The sequence below is a fragment of the Microchirus variegatus genome, assembly GCF_963457635.1.
Source record: "Microchirus variegatus genome assembly, chromosome: 19".
NCBI lineage: Eukaryota > Metazoa > Chordata > Actinopteri > Pleuronectiformes > Soleidae > Microchirus > Microchirus variegatus.
In genome coordinates this window covers 21607455-21631729 of record NC_139820.1, presented here as the reverse complement: position 1 = coordinate 21631729, position 24275 = coordinate 21607455, and the positions used below count along the sequence as shown (strand labels likewise).

The 24275-nt window shown below is 42.0% G+C and overlaps 1 protein-coding gene across 1 annotated transcript in view; it reads left to right on the top strand.

The window, feature by feature from the left end:
• Positions 1–2721: 2721 nt before the first annotated feature.
• ppargc1b (peroxisome proliferator-activated receptor gamma, coactivator 1 beta) overlaps positions 2722–24275 on the top strand; it is a gene marked incomplete at its 5' end in the record, with an annotated part of 86077 nt that continues 64523 nt past the window's right edge. The window contains one exon of the mRNA XM_083906219.1: positions 2722–2802. Coding sequence (XP_083762345.1) covers positions 2722–2802 — 81 coding nt within the window. The remainder of the gene's footprint in view (positions 2803–24275) is intronic.

The window sequence follows — 24275 nt, the reverse complement described above, 5'->3', positions numbered from 1 at the left end:
CGACCACTAAAGCATAAAATAAACTGTTAAACTAGAGTTAAATACAATGTTTTTGCTGCAAAATCATAATAATACACTGTAAAGTTATAGTGAAATAATATTTATTGAGAGAGGTACTCTTAAAGCATGGAAATATACTTTAAAAACCAGTGTTTTTATTATGTTATATACTCTATAGGTATAGAAATGACTGTAAAATCATGGTCATACTATGGAGTTATGTTGGATACTATTTATTCAGAAAACTGCAGCTAAAGCAGGAAAATATACTTTAAATACAGTGTTTTTGCTTGGAAATTATTGCTAAATCAATACAATATACTGTAAAATGAAAGTTAAATACTGTATTTATTCAGAAAAGCACTGAAATTAAAGCTAAATTCAGTGTCTTTCCCCAAATTTACTGCTAAAATCTTAAGATTTAACTGTAAATATTTGTAAAAATACTGTTCGTCCAGGAAATTACTGTGAAATCATGGTCACATCGTGTAAATTTAACGTTAATTTCTGCGTTTTATTCAGATTATTTTGTTCATTTACTCATTTAATCTAAGAAAATCTTAATTTTCCTGTGCCAGTGCTGTGCTAAATCTCTGACCTTTGACCTCTGATATTTGACCCACATTCGCTTCCTTTGATGTTGAGGATTTATTTCATGTTATTTGGCCGAAGGAGGAACTGTAAATAGAAGACGCCGTAACGTAAGACGAAGGAACACGGGAACGGGAACGACTCGTGTCGTCCTCCAGAGAAATGTTGGCGTCGTCCTCGGCGACCTTTGACCCACTGACCACAGAGTGGAACTCTAACTATTTCAGTTTGTGACACTGGAGATTATGAAAGTGTGACGCTGAGTGTCATTCACTCACCTCTACTGTCCATGTCTCACCCACAGGAAATTAATCCCAATCCCATTTGACATGGTTTCAAAAACAGCTTTACCAACTGAAACAAGTTAATCCCCCCAAAAAAAACAGTTTGAATTCCAAACTGAACCTGTTTAATCTGAGTAAAATCTGTTTAAAAATGGTTTTAATCCCAATTGAGGAGGATTTAATCCCATTTGACATTGTTTTAAAACATTTCATCTGACATAGTTTTATTCTAAATTAGTTTCAATCCCAAATTAAGATGTTTTAATCCCAAATAGAATTGTTTTAAAATGGTCAATTCCAACTGACTCTGTTTTAATCCCAAATACAACTGTTCGAAATGTTTAATCCCAGCAGCTCAATCTGTTTTAAAACATTTCATCTGACATTGTTTTAATCTAAATTGGTTTTAATCCAAAATTAAGATGTTTTAATCCCAATTACAACTGTTCGAAAATGGTTTTAATCCCAACAGACGCTGAGTCTCAGTCACTCACCTCTGCTGTCCATTTTCTCACAAACAGGAAATAAAAAATAAACCAAAACACTCTATTTTTTAGCAAAAGTGATTTTGCGTTTTTTTCTTCCTTTCATCAAACAAACGTGTCAGACGCGCGGCAACAAATTAATCTGGGTTCAGCTCCAGCGAGCGAGCGATCGATAGGGGAGTGAAAATATCTGACATCTTCTTCAAATCCTGACACGACTGTGGAGGAATGAGTTTAAAAAAAACAACTCAATCTGAGCGAGAATCAAAGGTTTTGAAATGAAAACACGAGGCGTTTGTTTCACTTCATATAATCTCCAAACATTTCATCCTGGTCCGTCTCAGATTACATCCATGGTTGACTGATCGTTTACCTGTGTGTGATAATCTGAGAAAACCTGAAGCCTCTTTTTAATCAGGTCTTAAAAACTTCTCTATTTATGTATTTATCTTAATCCAGATTACACATCATGTTCTTTTATTTTTATCTTGCAACGTTCTGTGGTTCAAATTCTGTGTGATTTGATAACAGTTTTAATCCCATTTTTTTGTGTTTTAATTTTAGTTGATATTGTTTTGAAACCGTTTTAATCCCAAATTAAACTGTTATAATCCCAGTTGCTATTGTTTTAAAATCGTTTTAATCACAGCTAAAGTTATTTTAATCACAGTTGAACCTGTTTTAAAATGGTTTTAATCCCAATTGAGGTTGTTTCAATCCCATTCCACATAGATTTACAACCATTTTAATCCCAATGGAAACGGTTTTAAAATGTGTAATCCCAGCTCAATCAGTTTCAAAACATTCCATCTGACATTGATTTAGTCTCAGTTGGTTTTAATTCCAAATGAAGATGTTTTTAAAAAATGGTCAATCCCAACTGACACTGTTTTAATCCCAGTTGCGAATCTTTAAAAATGTTTAATCCCAGTTATATCTGTTTGCGAATATTTTCAATCCCAGCTGGTATTGTTATAAAATGCTTTTAATCCCAGTTGAAACTGTTTTCTGTGTGTGATAATCCCAATTCGAAACCATTATTTTAAAACGTCGTTTTAATCCCGAATTCGTTTCCTCTTAATATTACGTAATCAAATTGACTTCGTCTCTAAATGATCTTTTAAAATAACACTTGTACATATTTAAACACATACATAAAAATCCCTGTTGAGTCAATGTCGGTAAACTGGGATTAATCTGTGAAGATTGTGGGTCTCTTCATTTGAACCTCTCTCTCTCTCTCTCTCCCTGTGTGTGTGTGTGTGTAAACAGATGCGCCCCCTGTCGGCGCCTCCCGCCACCTGCTCCTCCTCCTCCTATAGTCCGCTCCTCTGACTCCGCGGCTCCTCATTCACTAGAAGATGGCGGACTGCGCTCCACTGTTGGATGAGGAACTCTCGTCGTTCGTCTTCAGTTACCTGACAGAGACTTCCGGCAGCCAGGTAAGAAAACCACCGGGGCTCGGCCTCTGCGGAGCCCGCCGCGGCTCTGCGCGTCGCCGGCTGTGGCGCCGCGCAAACGCCGGCTCGCAGCGAGCCTGTGTCGGCGGCTCGTCCGCAGCATCTCCCCCGGCACAGTGCGGTGCGCCCGGGTCTCTCTCTCCCCGTGTGTGTGTGTGTGTGTGTGTGTGTGTGTAAGATTTGACGTGAGGTTTTCACGTGTGTGTTTTTTTTTTTGGAGGAACCGTCACGCGCTCACAGCGGCAGATTGTGCAGTGGAAACGGATTTTTTTTTTCTTTTTCTGTCCCGGTGCCGGTGATGGGAGCGCGGAGCCGCCGCCGCCGCCGGTGTGGCGCGGACGCAGCTGCGGGATTATTTGGTATGCACAGCGGCGATTGTGGGGAAACTTTTGACGCAACCTTCAGGGAACTTTTGTTGCCGGAGACTTTGACACGTGGTGCGCGCGCCTGAACGCGTGGACTCAGACCCGAGGATTATTATGATTCCGTGACATTGTGACACTTTTACCGGAGATTATTGGTTTGGAAAAGAGCGTGAAGGAAACACGCGCGCGCGTGGGTGTGGGTGTGGGTGTGTGTGTGTGTCCACGCGTGGACGTCTTCCTCGTCTGTTGCTGAGTTTTGTGTCACATTAAAATCGGATGTTGGAAAAAAAGCGTGACTTTGTGGAAACATTGTAACATCAGAGCTGTGCGCGCGCCTCCCTCTTTGATCCTCTTCCCGTTCATAAGCGGCTTTTTGCCGCAGCAGCAGCCGGAGCTTAAGAACCTGGACCCGGGGAGGATCTGCGTGGATCCCCCTCGCTCCTCCGCACCGGTGCATCTTCCTCTTCCTCCTCTTCTTCCTCATGTTTCACTGTAAAGTTGAGCAACTGTCTTTTCCGTGATCGATAATTACTGGAAGTGTATCTGTTATTGATCAGCACGCGCACATATAAAGGCGGCGGCTGGTCTCTGATCAGCTCAGAAAGTTTTTCGTAACCGTTTGCGTAACGACACTCTGTTACGACACCAACGTCTGCTTCATACGGTGTGTGTGTTTTTTCGTTGTTTATTCGATGTTTCCTCCTGTTCTCGCCGAACCTCGTTCACATTCTGCCACATTTACGCGTGTTCACGCGCAGCGCCTGTAAATGCGCAACATTTAAAGCGCAAATCACGCTGTGAACGGACGATCGTGGTGTCAAGTGGATTTCGGCTCATCGAGCAGCGGTTATTTCCGCTCAGATGTGAACTTTAATTGCTGCTTTTCCTCTTAATCCCCCCCCCCCCCCCCATAATCTCCCGCTAAAGAGCTGCAGCAAGTGGCGTTCACCAAAGACACAAACTGAGCTTTAATCCATATTAAGTGTCATTATATCGATGTTGTGTGTGCGCCGAATTCACCGTCGGGATGCGTCGATGAAGGTCAATGTCGAGCTGCGCGAGTGCACGCGTGCGTTCTTTCGCACGAGCCGAAGGAGCCAGTAAATGTGTAGTTTCGCGAACGGGATTTGGTGCATGGATTAATTTTTTCTCGCTCGGCGCAACAACAACAGGAGGAGGACGACGTTATCTGCGGCTCTCTCGACGCGCGTGGACGGCCAGCGCGTGCACGTTCACACACACATACACACACACGGCCTGTCATTGGAATATGGGACCCCTGCGTTTACTGCATCACAGTGACGTCATAGTGATTGTTATTGCTCTGATTGCTGGATCATCAGAGTGTGTGTGTGAGTGAGTGAGTGAGTGTGTGTGTGTGTGTGTGTGTGTGTGTGTGCGCGTGCGTGCAGGGATCCAGGGGAGAATGCTGGTCTATTTATAACATGCATGTGCAACACACACACACACACACACACACACACACACACACACACACACACATGCAGTAGATGAGATGAAACAGCCCATAATTGAGGCGGATACATAAACGATCCTCTGGTGCATCAGTGTACTGTACTGTTATATCATCGCTTACTGTTATATAGTAAACTATGTCAACTTCCTGTTTATTTATAGCCACTGAATTCATACCGTGTTGCTTTTCAAAATAAAATGCAGATATTTGTGCACGCATGCAGGAAGTGTCCTTTAATAATAATAATAATAATAATCCCACATAATCCCATTAAATCCACAAGATTCCCTAGAAAGTGAAGAAATATTTGACGTATTTGCTCTTTAAGAGTCGAGGAACAGGAAGTTACAAAAAAATCAAATTAAAAACATCAAACTAGGCTTTAAGGTTAAGGTTGTTTCCTCCCCTTTTATGCTCTCACTTCCCCTTTAGTGTGTGTGCGTGTGCGTGTGCGTGTGTGTGTGTGTGCGTGTGTGTGTGCGCGTGTGTCGGCTGGTCATTGTAATCCTACTCTCTCCTCGTGACTGGAGTTACAGAACAGAGCTGCAGCAGTCATGTGAGTCGTAGTGGAGGAGGAGGGAGGGAGGGAAGGAGGGAAGGAGGCGTTACTGTGACGTAGTCCACTGTCAGACGGCCCCACCCCCCCTCTCTCTCTCTCTCTCTCTCTAGCATGTGACCTCTCTCTCTCTCTCTCTCTCTCTCTCTCTCTGTCACTGTAAATCTTTCATCTTCTTCTCTCTGGATTTCACACACACTTTATGACGAAGGCCGTTGACTTTCATGAACGTTTGAATATTTCTGTTTTGGCTCCGGACCACGGGGGAAATAAAAGCCTAAGAAAGGTCGACGTGTTTGAGTTGTTCTACGACCGCGTGACGGGAACATGATGGATGATTGTTTAAGGGTTTTTGTTAATCCCAAATAAAACAGTTTGAAATACAAACTGAACCCGTTTTATAATCTGTCATCTGAGTTGAAGGTGTTTTAAAAATGGTTTTAATCCCAATTGAGGCTGTTTTAAAATAGTTTAATCTCAGCTCAATGTGTTTTAAAACATTTCCTCTGACATTGTGTCGATCTAAATTGGTTTTAATCCCAAATGGAATTGTTTTAAAATGGTCAATCCCAACTTCTGTGCATCAACGTGTGGTCTCCATGCGGCCCCAACATTAATACCAGATTACAGATTACAGTTTTATTTTGCATCTTAAAATGCTGATTTGCATACATTGAATTTGAAAAGAAACACTTTTATTTTGAAATTCTTTGAAAACATCCTCACCTACAGGCCTGACGTGTGTACTGCAGCGTTAAGAGGTTTTTTGGGACGTACGGAAAGCCGTTAGGGGACAGTTGTGTGCACTTAGTCGCTTTTCTTACCCTGTTTTTTGATAATTTTCACCGTGTTCATGTGTTCGTGCAAATTCATGCATGGATTTTTGTCCAGATTATGGATTTTTACGTGATTTTTTTTAAATTTCCGACAGTAAAATACACAGACTAACACTCTGAGCCTTAAGCGCCAAAAATGTCTCATTGAAACCCGTTCATTTTTTTAAAAATAGTATTATTTTTTGATATAAATGATGAGGTCAGCTGTAGGTTCAAAAAAATGAATACGTATGATATATAATGTATAATATTTTGTTCGCTAATTACGTTTTTAAAGGACTTTTATTGGGTTTAGCGCCACAAGTGTGGCTAATATTAATAAATTATTATAAATTAAGCTATTATTAGCTTATTTTATACCTATTGTTGTGCGTTTACTTGTATAAACGTAACGAACCACAGCTGAAGTGGATTATTCTTTATTTCCTCGCTGTGACCTCTGACCTCTGCCTCCTGTTTCATGTCTGGCCTTGTTTCACGAGCACAGTCTCTCTCTCTGATCTATTTCAGTGCTAATCATTGATCGAGCGTCAGACTCGGATCAGAACGACTTAACGTCACCACGTCCACCGTCGGCCACATGGTCGTAAAATACGACAGAAGTCACATGTTCTCCCTCACTTTCCCTTTAGGATATCGTATATTTACCTTAAAGATAAGTGTTCTGTTGGTAAAGTACCTCAAAGCGATACTGGAACTGCCACTGGAAGACTGTTTGTTCAATTCCTACAAAATAAAATTACAGACACACGACCGTTCAAACGATTTGTTGTGTTTTCCATTAAAAGTCAGACTTTATTCATCAAAATAGTTGGAAAATGAATAGAAAATATAGTCGAGACATTGACGAGATTAGAAATAATGATTTTTATTCAAAATAAAACAGTTTTCTAAGGTTTTCTAATCATCCAATAGCCTTTTAACGCCATTAGCAAACACAATGTACCGTTAAAAAACCAGACGTTTGCAGCTAGAACTGTCATTTACCACATTAACGATGTACAGAGTGTGTTTATGATTCATTTAATGTTAGATTCATTGACAAAAAAGTGATTTTCCTTCAAAAATAAGGACATTTCTACGTGAGCCCAAACTTTTGAACAGTAGAGCTGTAGTTTGAACCAGTCGCACCGTTTCCCTCGCAGCGATCGTTAAAGTTTTATTGCTCAGTTACAGCGTTACAGAGTCATTTTACAGCACTTTTTAAAAAACACACAGAGAATCTAAAGTTGAGCAGCTGTGATCAGAAGAACGAGACGTGAGCGCAGTCAAAACTCTGAAAGAACACGGCGTTCGTAAACACGGCGTCAGAGCCGCGGGTTTAGCAACACGTTATTATCGCGTCGACGTGCCGAGGCTCATCAGGTCGACTCTGAGGTGTTTTAAAAAAACATTAAACACCTTCAGTTAATAATAACACTGTGTAGAGACTCACTCTGTGCTGAGTCAGCACTTTGTTACCTGATGTAACCATGACTGTGTGTGTGTGCGTGTGTGTGTGTGTGCAGAAAATAGACCGTTATTTTGAAAATCTATTGACTTTCTGTACTTTTTAGATGGATAATTACCTACATTTACAATTAATAAACAAACAAATCCATTAAAGTGAGTAAATAAGTGACATTTGTGGGTTTTCTGAAGTATAAATAACACTTTACTACATCAATTTAATGTTTTTATGAGTCAGCATTGACCAATTATTGCATATTAATCAGTTAATTATTAAAAAATATGAATTTTTGTTACTGAGAAAGTCACTACAATTACTTAAATATAACACATTTGTGACATTCAACAACCGAAACATCTTGCTTTTTGTTGACAGATTTAAAATAACATAATTTGGGATTAGGGACAGACCATTAGACTATTAGATTATTCTATTATTGCTTATTTATATATATTTTTTAAAAGATTGTGACTAATTTATATATAAAATAAGATGCAAAACAAATATTTAATATATAAAGAAATCTTTCTTCGCCGATGACGACCTAATTTGCGGTGCATCTACGACCACAAGCAACGAGCGTTTGGTTCGAAATGACAATTACGGGATTCCTTGAATGCATCTTTTTTGCTGCTCCTATTCGTTTTCACCAGCTCTCATATGCTGGATTATTTTGGAATGAAATTTGAATGATTTGACAGCATTAGCGACAGAGAAGCTCGTTTGTGTGTGAAAATGATAGATCGTAGCAGTTTGGAATCATTGTCTCAGTGGAATTATGTGTGGGAATCATCCCAGTGTGAGGTTTTAGGCTCTAATTTGGATTAAAAGCAGATAAATGCATCACTAACGCAGCAGTGATGGATACAGGTGTTAGTGTTGCCTACACATTCTCTATCACGTCTCGACTGCGTCTCAATTATTATTCTGTTTGTCTTCTTTTGTTTTGTCTTTATTTTGGACGTCTCTCTCTCTCTCTCGTCGTCCTGGTTCACGATCGCCTCAGATCTCTGAGTCGTGATGAACTGAACTCTCTGCTGCTGCAGAGCGATGTGTTCATCTGTGCAGCAGCTGTACAGTGACTCACCTGAGACACACACACACACACACACACACACACACACACACACACACACACACACACACACACACACACACACACACACACACACACAGGTGATGCATCAGCAGCATCAGACACAGAAATGTGAGAAAAACACACGTACGTTTGCTGGATTGCTGTTATTTTTATGGCTGGATTACACTTTTTTGTGATTCCAGTAAATTTTTGGGATTAATATTAATCTATATTGATCAGCTGTTTAATATTTAACGTCTGCATTGAATGATGCATTTCACACCAAAGGTTCAGTTCTGTTATAGAAGCAAAATGCTGTAAAAAATACATCATTTTTCAACCTGTGACTATTTCAAAGTAAAAGCCTGGCTGTATTTCACTGGTTAAACTAGTTTAGCTAAATACGTAACGCAGTAAAAACACAAATAAAGATTAAAATGTAAAAGCAGATTATGAAAAATGACTCAAGAACTTTCTGTTCTGTTTGGATTTAGAAATGTTTGTTTTTGTCATGACTGAAAAACTAAACAAGTGCTAAATACTGAGACGTTGAAAATAAAACGGTGGCACTTTTTAAATAGATCCTGTCGGCCGTGTCGTTACATCACACTTATAATTAACCTGAGAGGAAGTGAAGAGGCTGAAGAAGAAGAAGTTAACGGCACTTAAATAATCCTGTCATTCACCTTTTTGTGATATCGTCATTATTTTCACTCTGCGGCGTTCAGGTCAAAGGTCACGCTCACGTAAAGATTCCTAATCTGGGAGAGGAGGGAAGAAGAGAGACGGAGGAGGAACCGTTTTCTTGTTTTCTTTCACTGGTGAAATGACAGAAACAGTCCTGGTCTGGTTTGGTTTGGTTTGGTCTGTCCACACTGGTCAGGATCATGTTTCCTAACACAGCCGCGTCTTTAACCACCGGTGGTTTCTGTGGTGCTGAGTGGAAGTGTGTGTGTGTGTGTGTGGAGGGGGTGTGTGTGTACGTGTGTGTGTGTGTGGGCTGTGGGAATACGGCTTCTTTTCCTACTGAATCCCTGATGTGATGTGGTTCATCAGGGATCCGGATAAGACACTGACTCCGCCCCTCCAGAACAGGGCCCGTGTGTGTGTATGTGTATGTGTAAGTGTGTGTGTGTGTGTAATGGTCACGTGGGTGTGTGTGTGTGCTGTTCCGAGCTAACATGCTAGCAGAAGCAGGTGAGGGGGTCCCTAAATAATTAATTGCTTGGTGATTCGTCAGCTGCTCACTCAGGTCTGTTTGGCATTAGAGGTGACACACACACACACACACACACACACACATACACACATACACACCAGAATGTAAAGGAAGCAGTTTCTCGCTGTTTCGTCGCATTTCCATAAGATTTCCAGTTACTTTTGCTTTTAAAGATACAGTATGTAAGATTTCTGTAGTCAATTTGTTGAATATTTTGGACCTGCTTTCGTCAAAATATGGCCGATTATTGATTCCACTGAGGTTGAGAGAAAAACAAATTACAATTTTAATCTGATTTAATTGTGCAATAATTAAATAAATAAATGCGAGGAACGTCCGTCTCGCCGTTAATCCCATATTTGTCCAATGGTTCACAGTTGACGGGCTTCAAACCTGGCAGGCGTCTTACTGAGGTCACCAGTGCGTACGGCGCCGACTTTGACGCTACTAGGATAAGAATTTTTAGATATATTGGTATAAAAGTAAGTAAAAATACAAGAAAACAACCTCGGATTGTGAGAATTGTTCAGTTAGAAGCACTAAAAACTGGAAAATGAACAAGTGTTTTATCAATAATTGTGTTATTAATAAAAACAAATAACTCTCTACTCCTGTAACGAAATTTAAGCCATTTCTTTGAATGCGTCTCGTTGGCTCAACACACTGTGAACCCTGCAATGATCTCACTGGCTCTCATGCGCTGGACTTTCAAACATGCAAACAGCGTTTCTCGTTAGAAATCCCTCGTCTTCACAGACTCCGTCTTCAAACACGACTCCTGTCTCACCGCTCGCTGCTGGATTATCCCCCCCCCCCCCCCGCCCTGAGGAGGCGCAGCAGAGCGGCACTGAGCCGAGGGAAGCGTCCGCACACGCGTGATGAAGCTTCGTCAAGCGTGTGAGGCTCAGTGGGAACAGAAAGAAGATGAAGAGATAACAGGAGTCTGATATCATTCATCCACTCACGTCTCTCGTTTCCTTAATTTACACGAAAATCAGTTTTGTTTATATACTTAAACAGTCCGTGCTGTGATTCTCCGTTATCGCCTCCTCCTCCATCTCTTTTTACGGCGTCTTTATCTTTATGTCACATTCAGCGCCGGACGTAACGTTTTGCTTATTTACCGTTAAATCATCGTTTACATCCCGTTTAACCTTTCGCGACTCGACGGCGGCGAGAGCCGGACCTGTGTCTGTGCAGCGTGGCTGAGATTAACTGCTGCTGCTGCTGCTGCTTCTGCTGCTGTTTCTGCTGCTGCTAAACTCGAGTTTGTTAATGTTGTGATAAGACTGTTGTTGGAGACGTCCAGGAGAACTCTGCTGTGCTGCTTTGATTTTACACTGAAAAGACAGAAGAAAATGGGACTTTTATCAGTCTTTATTGGTGTATAAAGTGGATAAAAACACCATTGGGCTTTAACAAAATGTAGATATTTTCAGTTTGGAGGCATTGTTTTCTGAAAAGACAAAAGAAAAATGTGACTATTGTGAGTCTTTATTGGTGTATAATGGATAAAAACACCACTGGATTCTCCCCAATTTGCTGTTTTAGATGTAGGACGTCTGGTCGACGTGCAGATTTTAGGCCCAAATTCCATGTTTAACGTTCAGTAAACTCTATATTTATGAATTGCCTAAGAGATAGAGAGAAGGCTGTTTACATTCATGGTGTTCATACGTTTGTGTTTTTGGAGAAATTATTCATACACACACACACACACACACACACATGCTGATTGTGCTCACGTTTCCTTCGCTGTCATGTGTGTCCTTAGCTAACCTTTAGCCGCAATTTGTATGTATCACAGGCTTCCTGTTGCTATATTGATAGTGTCAACATGAGCGTGAGACGATTTGTCATTCACTACACACACATGCACGCACACACACACACACACAGATAGAGGAAGGGGTTGAAGGAGAGGGGGAATCCAATCTCACCTCAGCAACTCAGGGTTTTGTAGGAATAAAGGAATCGTGTGGAGCAGCAGCAGCAGCCGCCGCCGCGCTCACTAACTCGCTCACTCGCTGCCCTATTTCTTTAAATTCTCTCCTCTGTTACCTGATTTATCGCCACGGCGGCCACCGGAGAAATGTCTTATTTTAAAGTGGGAGAGAACGCTGAGTCGTGCTGAGGCTCATTCTGAGAAAAATACGTCTCTGAGATGGAGAAAGATGAAGCTGATCGCTCAGTTGGTGTCACACACGTAGCCCGGTGTTAGCCGTGTTTCCAAGAATGTGTACAGTTTTTGCCAGCTTGGGGTTGGACGTCGGTTGAGCTGCAGCTGACGGTTATTTTGTTTAAAAAGCGTTGATCGGTGTTTGTCAAACCTGGAAATGACGATGTAAAACGATGATTACCGTGTAATATTTGTGCTAACCCTTTTCAGTACATCTACAATGATATTTTGACTAGCGCTGGGCACGTTAGCAGCGGTTAACGGCATCAACGTTAACGCATGACGCGTTTCCATGACGACTGACCGGAAAACGGCGCGCGCGGCGTCATGTTTGCGTGCCGCGGCACCAGAGTCCAGGCACCGTATACCAGTTAGCTTTGTTCGCTGCGTTAGCTCCTTTAGCGCCGGTTAGCGTTGGCCTACAGTGGAACTGGAACGGTCTGTTTATTATTAAACTGAAAGAGCAGCGCTACAAATAACGTTAGCGTACCCGTGTACTGCGTATGTGTGCCTCTATTTTTAACGTTTATCGTTAGCTTTAGAGACTCGTTTTAACAATCGGGACGTCACTTAAACACGTCCTCACGCGCGTCTTTTTCCGCTCAGTCGTCATGGTAATGCGCCGTGCGTTGACGTTGGCGCCGTGAAAACGCCGCTAACCGTGGTTAACGCGTTAGCGTGCCCGGCACAATTGTGGACACATTTTGACTTTCACAAATATTGCGCCTCTTGTTGACTGTACCTTTCTCAGTGTGTACAGGTACATTTTTGTCACTAGGGGTGCAGAAATGTTTCTTTAGAGGTACAAACAAGCAGGTACACATTTTAAAGGTACAGTACTTGTACCCTGGTAGGGTTAGTTAGGGTTAGCTCTAACCCTAACTAACCCTAACCCTATCAGGGTACAAGCACTGTACCTTTAAAATGTGTACCTGCTTGTTTGTACACATTGAGAAAGGTAAAGTGCCTGTGCCCTGATAATATTAGGGTTAGCTAGGGTTAGCGCTAACCCTAACTAACCCTAACCCTGATAGCGTACAACGGGAGCGACAGCCAAAGCTACAGTCTCCTACGTTGATTTCTCGCTTCTACCTCCCCTCTCGTGGAATGTAACCTTGGATTGTCTCCAGCTTCCTTCTTGACCCTCAGAGGATGCAGGTTACAGATAACGGCTGGACTTTAACACCTTAATGTCGTCTCCAGCTGCTTCCTCTGCTGCTGCTACTGTAATAATTCGGGGCTTGTTCGATATCTGCTACCGTTAAAACCACTGGACTTTGACTCGGATCCGTGCCGCCGCGCCGCAATAAAACATGGCAGATCGATGATTGCCGCGCGAGGTGTAAACGCCGCTCGGACACGGGTTCTGTCACAATCCAGAACACACTTCTAGTTCCCTCCCTCCCTCTCCCTCTCTCTCTCTCCTTGACGTAGTGCCAGTGTTTTGGCTGCGACTCGCCCCAGACTTCAGCCGACAGACGGATCGAGTTGTAAAGATGTCTGGACTGCAGATGGGCAAACGCCCAACTGCCCAAACACATCATCTCTGCTCCGACACTTCAGTCTGCTGGACCGGAGCTCGCCGACTGTGACTCACACTCGCTGGTCCTCGGCCAACCATAATGTATACGTACCAGCGGGTGTTTCCCATTCCTATAATCCACTGGTTCAACGGGATTATTGTATTTAATTACAAACCCATGGCTCCTCAAGGTGCAGGATGACAACAGTGTATTTCAGTGGCGAGGCAGGAGTTTATAAACGGTTTCTCTAATGTAATTCAACAACAGGGATCTAACCTTGGTATTTAACTTATTTCTTTCATGCACATCCAGCGGCTACAGTTTGGGACAATCCGAGGAAAACCCTAACCCTATAAATTATTTTCTCATATAGATCATTAAAGGTGCATTATGTAATAAATCTAACTGGCAACTGGCCATAAAATCCTCCTAATATGTCACAGAGACTCAGGAATAATGTTCATATAACAAACTGAACTCACCAACAACAGACAAAATATTTGCATAAAAAAAAATATATTTTGCAGACTGCAAATCATGTTTATGTTTTGAAATCATGTTTTGGCGTCATGTGGCGCCACCTCCCGCCGTCTACCAGTCATTGCAGTCAGTAGAGTCTCAGCTGCCGAGCAACCCGCGGGTTGCCAGTTACATCAGAAAACGAAACCAAAAAGACCTCGGTATTTTGAATTTGAATGTAGTAACCGTTTTTGGCCACATTCTTACACATGGCACCATTTTTTCGAGAACATCGTCATTTCCAGGTTTGACGAACACTGATCAACGTTTATTTTCACATTTTCTGACGTTTTATGGACCAAACGACACAGAATTTTCCCGATATACAATCTTTTTCTTGATCTTTCTCAAAAATCTATAATTTTTCTACTGCCGTCAACAGCAGAAGCTGCGCTAATGCTAACGGCAGAAGCTGCGCTAATGCTAACGGCAGAAGCTGCGCTAATGCTAACGGCAGAAGCTGCGCTAATGCTAACGGCAGAAGCTGCGCTAATGCTAACGGCAGAAGCTGCGCTAATGCTAACGGCAGAAGCTGCGCTAATGCTAGCGGCTGAAGCTGTGCTAATGCTAGCGGCTGAAGCTGTGCTAATGCTAGCGGCCGTGTGGTCAGACGTGTTTCGTAGCAGCAGTCGTAGTAATTGCAGGGCGATCGTTGCGGTCGCTCTCCGTCGTAGTAAGCGTTTATCTGATAACGGCGGCAGTAAAAGCCGTAAAATAACGACCTGTCGTCGTCACACGTTTCAAAGGTGGCTGTAGTTACGGGAGAGTTGTACCACTTTCAAACTGTAGTGATAGTAAACACATGTTGTAGCGGTAGGCGTCTCAAAGTCGCAGCAGACGTAGTCATCGCTCACCTGAGCGCTAAGAAGAATTGAGAGTGTGTGACGGAGTCCTGACGAGAATAGCTGCACAAACCCGTGTGTGCGTGCGTGCGTGTGTGTGTGTGTGTGTGTGTGTGTGTGTGTGTGTGTGTGTGTGTGTGTGTGTGTGTGTGTGTGTGTGTGTGTGTGTTGCGGCTCTCATGGGCGATGGTGTAAACGAGAGAAAAGGTTAAAGGAAATTTCCATGGAATTGTGAAAGGACAAGAGGACACACACACACACACACACACACACACACACACACACACACACACACACACAGATGCCAGCATGGCATATCGCTGTGGCAACCAGGTGTCAGGGCGAGGCGAGCCACTTTACACACACACACACACACACTCACACACACACACACAGACACACACACACACACTTATTCTTCAGTGAACACTGCATTGCCTTCCATTCATTAGGACAATAGGTTTTGCTTCATTAGGACCAGGTTTTGGTCTCCATGAGGACAAAGGTCCTGTCGAGGTATATGTTAGAAAAGGTGACGAGTACAAGAACACACACGGTTTTAAAATGAATTTGTCATTTTTAGACGTTTCTGCATGTGTGTGTGTGTGTGTGTGTGTGTATAAATAGTCCTCTTGGCCCAGTCGTACATGAGTCACATCACAATAACGCTGCGCGTCTAATCTGGAAGAAAATAATCAAAATCACATTACGAACAAAGTGCAAAACCAAACTGAAAGACGCTGGAATGATACGAATATGGTGAGAATGTGACGTCAAAAAACGCTAAAAACTTTTTATTTTTTTGACGTGAAAATGAAAGGATGCATCATATCTGTCGTAAATAATCCTAATCTAATCTGGTTTGTCCACTTATTATTTATTACTGATTTAGATCACAGGTTGCAGCTGTAGCTCCTCCCCCCTCCGCCTTATGTCGAGCCTTCAAAATAAAACAACACGTTTTAGTAAACTGTGTGTGTGTGTGTGTGTGTGTGTGTGTGTGTGTGTGTGTGTGTGTGTGTGTCTGTGTGTGTGTGTTTTTTTTTTTATGTGTGGGTGTTGATAATGTATAACGAACCTCATATTGTGATATAATTGTTTTTGTGTTCATGATAATTTTGTTTTGGGAGAGGTCGCTGCGTTGATATGAGCTCAGGCAGGCGCATGGAAAAGTTTAGACAAGTGTGTGTGTGAGAGAGAGAGAGTGTGTGTGTGTGTGTTATTGTGTGTGTGTGTGAGTCATATGTGTGGGTTGCAAGCAATGCAGCAGGCTTCTACCTGCACGCTGCAGAAAGAGGTGGGTGAGGCCTCTTGGGATGCGCACACACACACACACACACACAAACGTGTGTGTGCCTAAACAAACCCTTATCACTAACCTAAACCATAACTAGTTGATGTCTAACACTAACCACTTAACCTAACCACAGTTCAAATCTTAGCCCTAAAGAAAAATCAGGCTCTGCCTCATTAGTTTTGGTCTCCATGAGTACGATGGGTCCTGACAAAGATGTATGTTAGACACGGTCCTCAAGAGGTAACAAATACAAGAACACACACAAACATTAATTTGATCAGCCTTACCATAACCAGTTCCTAAGAAATCAGGTTCTGCATCATTAGGACCAGGTTTTGCGCCCTATGAGGACAACGGGTCCTCACAAAGGTGTACGTTGTACATGGTCCTTCAGAGGTAACAAATACAAGAAAACACACACACACAGCTTAAACAAATCTTAACTAGTTAACACCAAACACTAACCTTAACCAGTTCCTCAGAAAATCAGGCTCTGCCTCATTAGGACCAGGTTTTGGTACGACGGGTCCTCACAAAGGTGTACGTTAGACGCTGGTCCCCAGGAGGCAACAAATACAGGAACACACACAGACGCACACATTGATGCCATATATAGCGTGTGTGTACATGTTCCCACTGACACAAGCATCCTGATTTTTTTCCTAGTAACTTTCCACTGTCCTTCGACCTTTGCGTGTTTCCTTCTTTCCTTCTTCTTCTTCTTCTTCTTCTTCTTCTTCTTCTTCTTCACTTCCTCGGCTCTTTCTCTCACTCTCTCCATCTTTTTTCTTCTCCATCCATCTCTGCCTAACCCTCCCTCACTCACTCATTGACCTACTTCCTAATGGCTGCTCAGGCTTGCGTGACCACGGTGCTCACTATGGCATGTTACTGTACACACACACACACACTCACACACACACACACACGCTAACATTCATACCATACCATGTATGAAGACAGAGCCACGCCCCCCTGCACTAGTAATTGATATTTGTTGCTATATTTAATGGTAAATTAATGAGTTATATCTTGTTATTCTGTGTAATTTTGTAATTATTGATATATATTATATATATAATATATATTTATAATATATAATAATCCTCAGTATTTAGTATGACTGCGTTTCTTGTTTTGATGATATTACTGGTCACCAGATTTTAGTTTAACGTACATGAACAAAACTTGGTACACACGTTCGTTACGTCGGGACGGTCAAAAAAGTCGATGACGACTTTGCCGTGAATCCTACAGGAAGGCGGCCATCTTGGATTGAACGCCGATTCGGATTTTACTGTTGTCGTACACATAGTTACGCTAAATTCATATCCGTTGCTACGTTGTTTGTGCGCACAAAATACCAACTGCCATGCCAAACAGTGGCTAGTCGAGATATGTTTGCGTACATGTATTTTTCCCAACTGGAACACCGTCGACATCGCTCCCGTTCCCGACTTCCGATATAAATAAAACACGGCGCCGCTTGCAGCCTCAGTCTGACTTTGAGATTCTTCTTCACGCTTCACGAGTGACATCTTGTTGACTGCACTCCCAAAAATTCCGGCGCGCCCTTATTGGAAGTGTTGTATAAAAGCGTTCCCTCCTGTTCCTCTGTTTTCATATACACCACATTGTCGTGGGGGGAGGGCGGGGTTGTGTTGTTGTGGTGGGGGGGGGGGGGGGGGTGTGGCTCACGGGAGGAATGCCGCCATTATGATGCAACGTCGCAAACAAGCCGAAATTCTTTCATGGTTAGTGTGTGTGTGTGTGTGTGAGTATGTGTTAAAACACGCGTGAGCTGCTCTGCAGGAACTTCAGTGTTTGTGTCTGAGAGTTAATTCATGTGTTTACACGGCTGAATGAACGGATGAGAGTTTTTATAAAGGTGTGAAATGACAGTGATTGATCAGGGACTGTAGTAATTCATGGGTCGGCGATCGACAACAAATAATTGTTTTAAAGTTTTAGCCCGAGATGCGATTGATTCTTTGCAGAACTGCACGATATTTGCTAATGTCACAAAACCTTCTGCTGTTGTTTTGGTATAATTGTAATTGATATGAAATCATATTATTGTCTAATTGTACAGTTATACAGCAGTTACACAGGTACGCTAGTTATTTCTTTTCCTTTAATAAACAGAACGCTCCAGATCCACTGTAGGCTAAGGCTAACGGAGCTAAAAGGAGCTAACGGAGCTAACTGGTGAACGGTGCCTGGACTCCAGTGTCGTGACACGCAAACATGACGTCATGCGTTAACCTAGTGCCCAGCACTCATTTATATATATATACACAATCACACACCTCTGCTGTGTTTCATACTATTCTATCAGCTCTGCTCTACTTTTCATTGACCTGGTTTAACTTACTTTTTTATTTTCTCCCCCATCTTTCACTTTTCCTCCCCCCTCCCCCCCTCAGTTTCTCTCGTCTCCTCTGTCACTGACTGTGTTTGCTGTATTTTTTATTTTCCCTGACTCATTTCTTCCCTTTGATATCAGCATCATACTCTCGCTCTGTCTCGCTGTCTTTGTCTCTCCTGCTGCGTTTCACCAGGATATCTGTCTAACCTGAGTTCACAGAGATCTGCTGTGTGATAGCAGTTTCTAGGGCAACACAGAGCAACACACACATGTGCAAAAGCAGTGCCAGGTATTCTTAAATTGGTTTAAATGTTCTTAATTTAAGGGGGAAAAAACTGCCAACGGAGTGAGCAATTTTAAGTCTGTAATTTGCCTTAAAAAGTATAAACTATCGGCCGAAAACTGGCCAAAATTGAGGTTCTTAAGTACAAATTAAAGGTGCATTATGTAATAAATCTAAAATCCTCCTAATATGTCACAGAGACTCAGGAATAATGTTCAATATTTGCATTATAAACATTTTTTTGCAGACTGCAAATCATGTTTTGGCATGTGGCGCCACCTACCGCCGTCTACCAATCAGTGCAGTCAGTATAGTCTCAGCTGTCGAGCGACCACGGGTTGCCAGTTATGTCAGAAAACCAAACCTAAAAGACCTCGGTATTTTGAATTTGAATGTAGTAACCGTTTTTGGCCACATTCTTACATATGGCGTCTTTAATTCAAACAATTGGAATTTCTTCTATTCGCACACAAACCAGTTTGATCGTGAATTTTGCTTCTGTATTTAACACACCATTGTTTTTAGCTTGTTACTGCTAATTAAAATTTAACGTAAAGTGTCAAATCTGCTGTGAGAGACTGTTTTTACAGTGTAGAATTACAAAATGCAGCTTCTACTACACTCTAAATGTACCCACAATCTTAAAATAAGAAAATTGGTAAAAGTTTAATGTATTTTTTCCTCTAAATCCGATTATTCTTGTCGCACAAAACAAGATTATTTTAATGTCTTTCGGCCCCAAAAAAATAGGAGCAATTTTGCCTGAAATTGAAAAATCTATTTTTACAGTAAACACACAGGCCTGTTTAGAGAGTGACGGATGTTTTGTCAATCAAATGTGAGATTTACTTTGACAGAATGAGGAGCACGAACTCGCTCGGCGGCTGAGAATCTCACACTCTGAGAGCTTTTATCGATTCCTCTGCAGGTGATTCAGAGAGGAGGAAGATTGAGTGAAGACGGGTGAAAGAAAAGAGGGAGTCATTGTTTTAGGCAAATGTTTTAGCAGACGCTGACCTCTGACCTTTGATCCTGCTGCTATCAGCCGCTTATCAGCTTTTATTGGCTTCCTAAGAACTGGAGCTCATTCCCTCGGTAAAGTCGCAGCTCGATAACGCTTTAATTGGACGATTGTCCTGTTAATGAGCGGGGGGGGGGGGGGGGTGATTGGATTATCGCGATAACATCAACTTTTCTCATTTAATTCAAGTTTTAAACCAGGTTTCATTCAGATTAACTCATAATTATGATTTTTTTTTTCGGCCTTCAATGTAAGAATTGTGAAATGTTTGATAACAGGAACGATCCGGAATGAGGAAACGGATCCGTGTGTCTCTGTTTAATCAGATTAATCCATTACAAGGACCAAATTAATCAGTAATCCCCCCCCCCCCCCCCCCTCAGAAAAGCATCGTTTAGCGCTGCCGTGTGGATCGGACCACCAGGCAGAGAGAGAGGGGCCATATTTGGCCATGTTCTCGGATAATTATCGAGCCTCACAGAAGCCATTTATGGCTGTTTTTTTTAGTGGGAAACCGAGTTAGAAACAGTGACCTTTAACGTCGTGTTTTTGCAGAGAAAAACCTGCTTAATATGAATTCAGTGAGTTCAGTCCTCAGCGTGTTTCTCTGCTGTTGATATTCAAACACATAATTCATGTCACGTTCTCTCATTAGGGACGAAACACAGATTTATGTGCTTCAGCCTGGATTAAAACGAGGAAAACATGATATTGCTTTTTTGTTGTTGCGATACCGGGGGGGGGGGGGGGGGGGGGCGGTTACAGTGAAATATTGCGATATTTTGCGTTGTGATAATATATCACTTTTGAAACACCAATTATAGAGCGTATAATTTTTACGACTGATGTTACACATAAACTTTTGGTCGTTTAGCGTAAAAAAAATCAATTGACGTTTCAGTCCACTAGATGGCGCCAAGTGCTAACTCTCACTCGAGCTGTTGTGTGAGCACATCGCGATATTTGATTTTGCAAATACTCAGTTTATCGCAACATGGTTGAGGTATCATACCAATAAGAAAAACTTGTATCTACTGATATTTATGCTAATCTTTTTTTACGTGGGTCCACAATTTACGATTAGTTTTTTCATAATCGATTAATCTGTCGATTCTTTTACTCGTTTGGTTTGAATCGGATTATAAATTGGATTTTTGACCAGGATTGGACCGATACTGAGTCTGGTATCATTGACTGACTCGTGTGTGTTGTGTGATGTTGTCTGGTAATGTCGTGGACCACCTTACTGGGAGGTTTGTGCGTCTCTCATCAGAACCAGAACGGCACCATTGGTCCAGTTCGTTCGTCCGGTTGCCAGCAGCTGAACGAGGAGGTGAACTCCAGGGTAAACGAAGCTTCTCTGGATCTTTTTCCCTGTGTGTCCAGACTCTGTGGTCAGGAGTGTTAACACCTGTGCAGATCTTCACCTGAGAACCACAGGTGTTTGTGTGTCGAGCTGTTGCTCGGCCTCGCGTTGTTCCTCCGCTCCTGCTGTTGTTTGGATGTTTGTGTTTTAGCAGCAGCAGCAGAGAAGCTGATGTAACGCCGGCTCTGGCAGCCATGTTGGAGACGTTCAGCTCATAAAAAGTGGCAGCGACGTGAAGGAGCTGAAATGTTCCTGACTCCATTTGAGCAACGAGCCGTATGATTGTTTCCTGTTGTTTCTCTGCAGCGGAAACAAATCCACAAGTTTTTTTTCTCGGCAAAAGAACAAGGGGAACAAATCAGGTCTTTTAGTTTCATCCATAAAGACGTGGACGCAGTCGTCCGATTTCAAAAGAAACCTCGAGATTCGCAATCGCCTGCAACCGGGCTGGATATCATCTCATCGTTGTACGGTACCTGTACTGTATAACGACACCAAAGCACTATTACTGTGAACTCATCTATTGTTAGCGACGTTATAGACCTTATTTTGGCTAAAATAAACTTCCAGTTTAGCATTTCCAGACAAGAACTTTGATCAATAAGAAAACTAGTTGGTTTAAGCAAAAAACAGCCGATATGTGGATCATACGAACGTCATCGTAGGAACTCGGGAACACTGTGTGACCCTGAATTACATCTTTATTCAAAAATGAGGTCTATACGATGAAGTAGATGCTAATTTTCCATTCAAACCGACGTTGTTCTGCAAACCTAAGTTATATATGCGACTCATATTTACACAATCTGTAATAATCCACGTGATGTTGCTCGCTTGGTGATTGACTGGAGGCAAATATGCCAGTTTGCTCTCGTACACGGAGACATTTGTCCAGACTGTTGTGGTGACTAACACTTGCATAAGGAACGTCCTACACACACACACACACACGCACACTACAGCTCGTCAAACACCCACATATTTGATAATTTGCAGTGACGTGTGTGTGTGTGTGTGTGTGAGATGTTACCGACTCCATAATAAATCAGCAAAATAATCAAAATGACACCACGACAAAACCTTTTAAGGTAAAATGTGTGACGATGATTTTGCCTAAGAAATGTCAACTTATCATGATTTTAATGGATTTTCTTTCATGAAAAACGACGTTTAAGATTCAAAAATGTACCATTTTGGAACATCTTGCAACCACAGTATCTGTCTAAATGATATTTTTGACCGTTTTTTTGCTCAGGAATTAACAATTAATCTACAAAACCAGTGTCAAAATACCATTTTTAGATGAATTATTGTATTTAGTAGGTATTTATTTCAAAAGCCCTATTTTTGTGCATCTCTACGCCTACTTTTAAAGCTAGTTATTTGCCCTTATTTTCACTAAACACACAGACACACCTCTTTATACACTCACAATAGTGGGTGTGTTTTGTGTGTGTGTGTGTGTGTGTATAATAGACAGGAGAATGAGGGTAGTATAGTAATAGAATGAGGTGGTGGCGTGAAGGTCGTTCTGCCACTATAAACATGATCCTACACACACACTTAACACACACACACACACTTAACACTCACACACACACTCACAAGGTCTCGCATCAGCTGTCTGTCAGACCGTGTGTGTGTGTGTGTTATTTACTGCGACATTTTCAGCGCTGACCTGCTACCTGAGCTTTGGGGCGTGTTCTCGCGCTTGTGACCTCGTGAGGACCGCGTCTGGAGCGGTGCTTTGTGGGGACCCGACGAACCTCATTTAGTGGAGGTCAGGGTTCGTCTGTGCAGATGAATGGGAAACACACAGGAGTGTCCTCAGAGGAGTGTGTGTGCGTGTGTGTGCGTGCGTGTGAGTCTCCAGGTGAAAGACTCGCTGCAGACGTTGTCACAGCGACGGGAACAGAGACGTTTTACTGACGCAGATGCTCCACCACGAAGAGGAAAAACATGTTTTTATTACATATAAAAATGAAGATACACCAAAAACGAGTGGTGAAACAATGATAATATCGATGATTTACGTATGAATCGAGCAAAAATAACTAACCAACGAGGAAGGAAACGTGGTTTTGTTTGACTAATCTGCTTCTAAAGTGATTTCCCTGGAACTTGGGAGTGGATCAGATTAAATGGGCAGATACTGGAGTTTGTTTTTTTAGTTATTTATTTAATTTCCTCTAAAATGCTGCAAACATGCATTTAAAATAAACGTCTTCCATGTAAATCTGGATTATTTGTATTTGTAGATTCTTAGATAATATATTAAATATCTTATTTAGACACTTATTTTAGTGTAAGTTATTTTTGTTTACAGGTCGTGTGAATGTTTTTATCTGGTTTTTATTCTGGAAAATTCTCCACAGTCGTCGTCGCTGTCGTCGTGTTTGTTTATAATTGACAGAGATAAAGAGTGTATGTGTGTGTTTGTGTTTGTTTAAGTGTGCTTCTGTGGACCGCTCTTCAACTTTAAAGTCGAGATAAGCGTTTGTACGTGTGTCTTCTTGTATTTGTGACTTTGTGAGGACCAGAAAAATGGTATAGACCATACAGAGTGTGGATATTTGGTCTGGTCCTCACATCTTTAAGGGATTTTTGGATTTATGTTATGGTTAGTTTAAAGCTTAAGGTTAGGTCCTCACTTGTCATGGTTAAGGTCAAGGTCCTCACTTTGAATGAAGTGTGGGAACGTGTGTGTGTGTTTAAAACAGTAGCAGGATCGTTTGATTGGACAGCTGGACAATACAAAACCTCTGCTGATGCAACACACACACACACACACACACTTGTTTATCATGTCTTCAGAGGACATTACGTTATTACCCATAATTACTACTCAGACTAATCCTAATCTCTGACCTCAGCCTAACTTTAAAAACATGTCTTACACACACTTACACACACTTATACTCACTTAAACACACTTACACACACTTACACACACACACTTGTTGTGTCAGCCTCTCAGGAGCAGGTTCACCTTCTGCTGTGTTTACAGATAAACCAGGAGGTCAAAGGTCACGGTGCAAAGTCTTTGTCTCTCGCTCTCTCTCTCTTTTCTACCTAA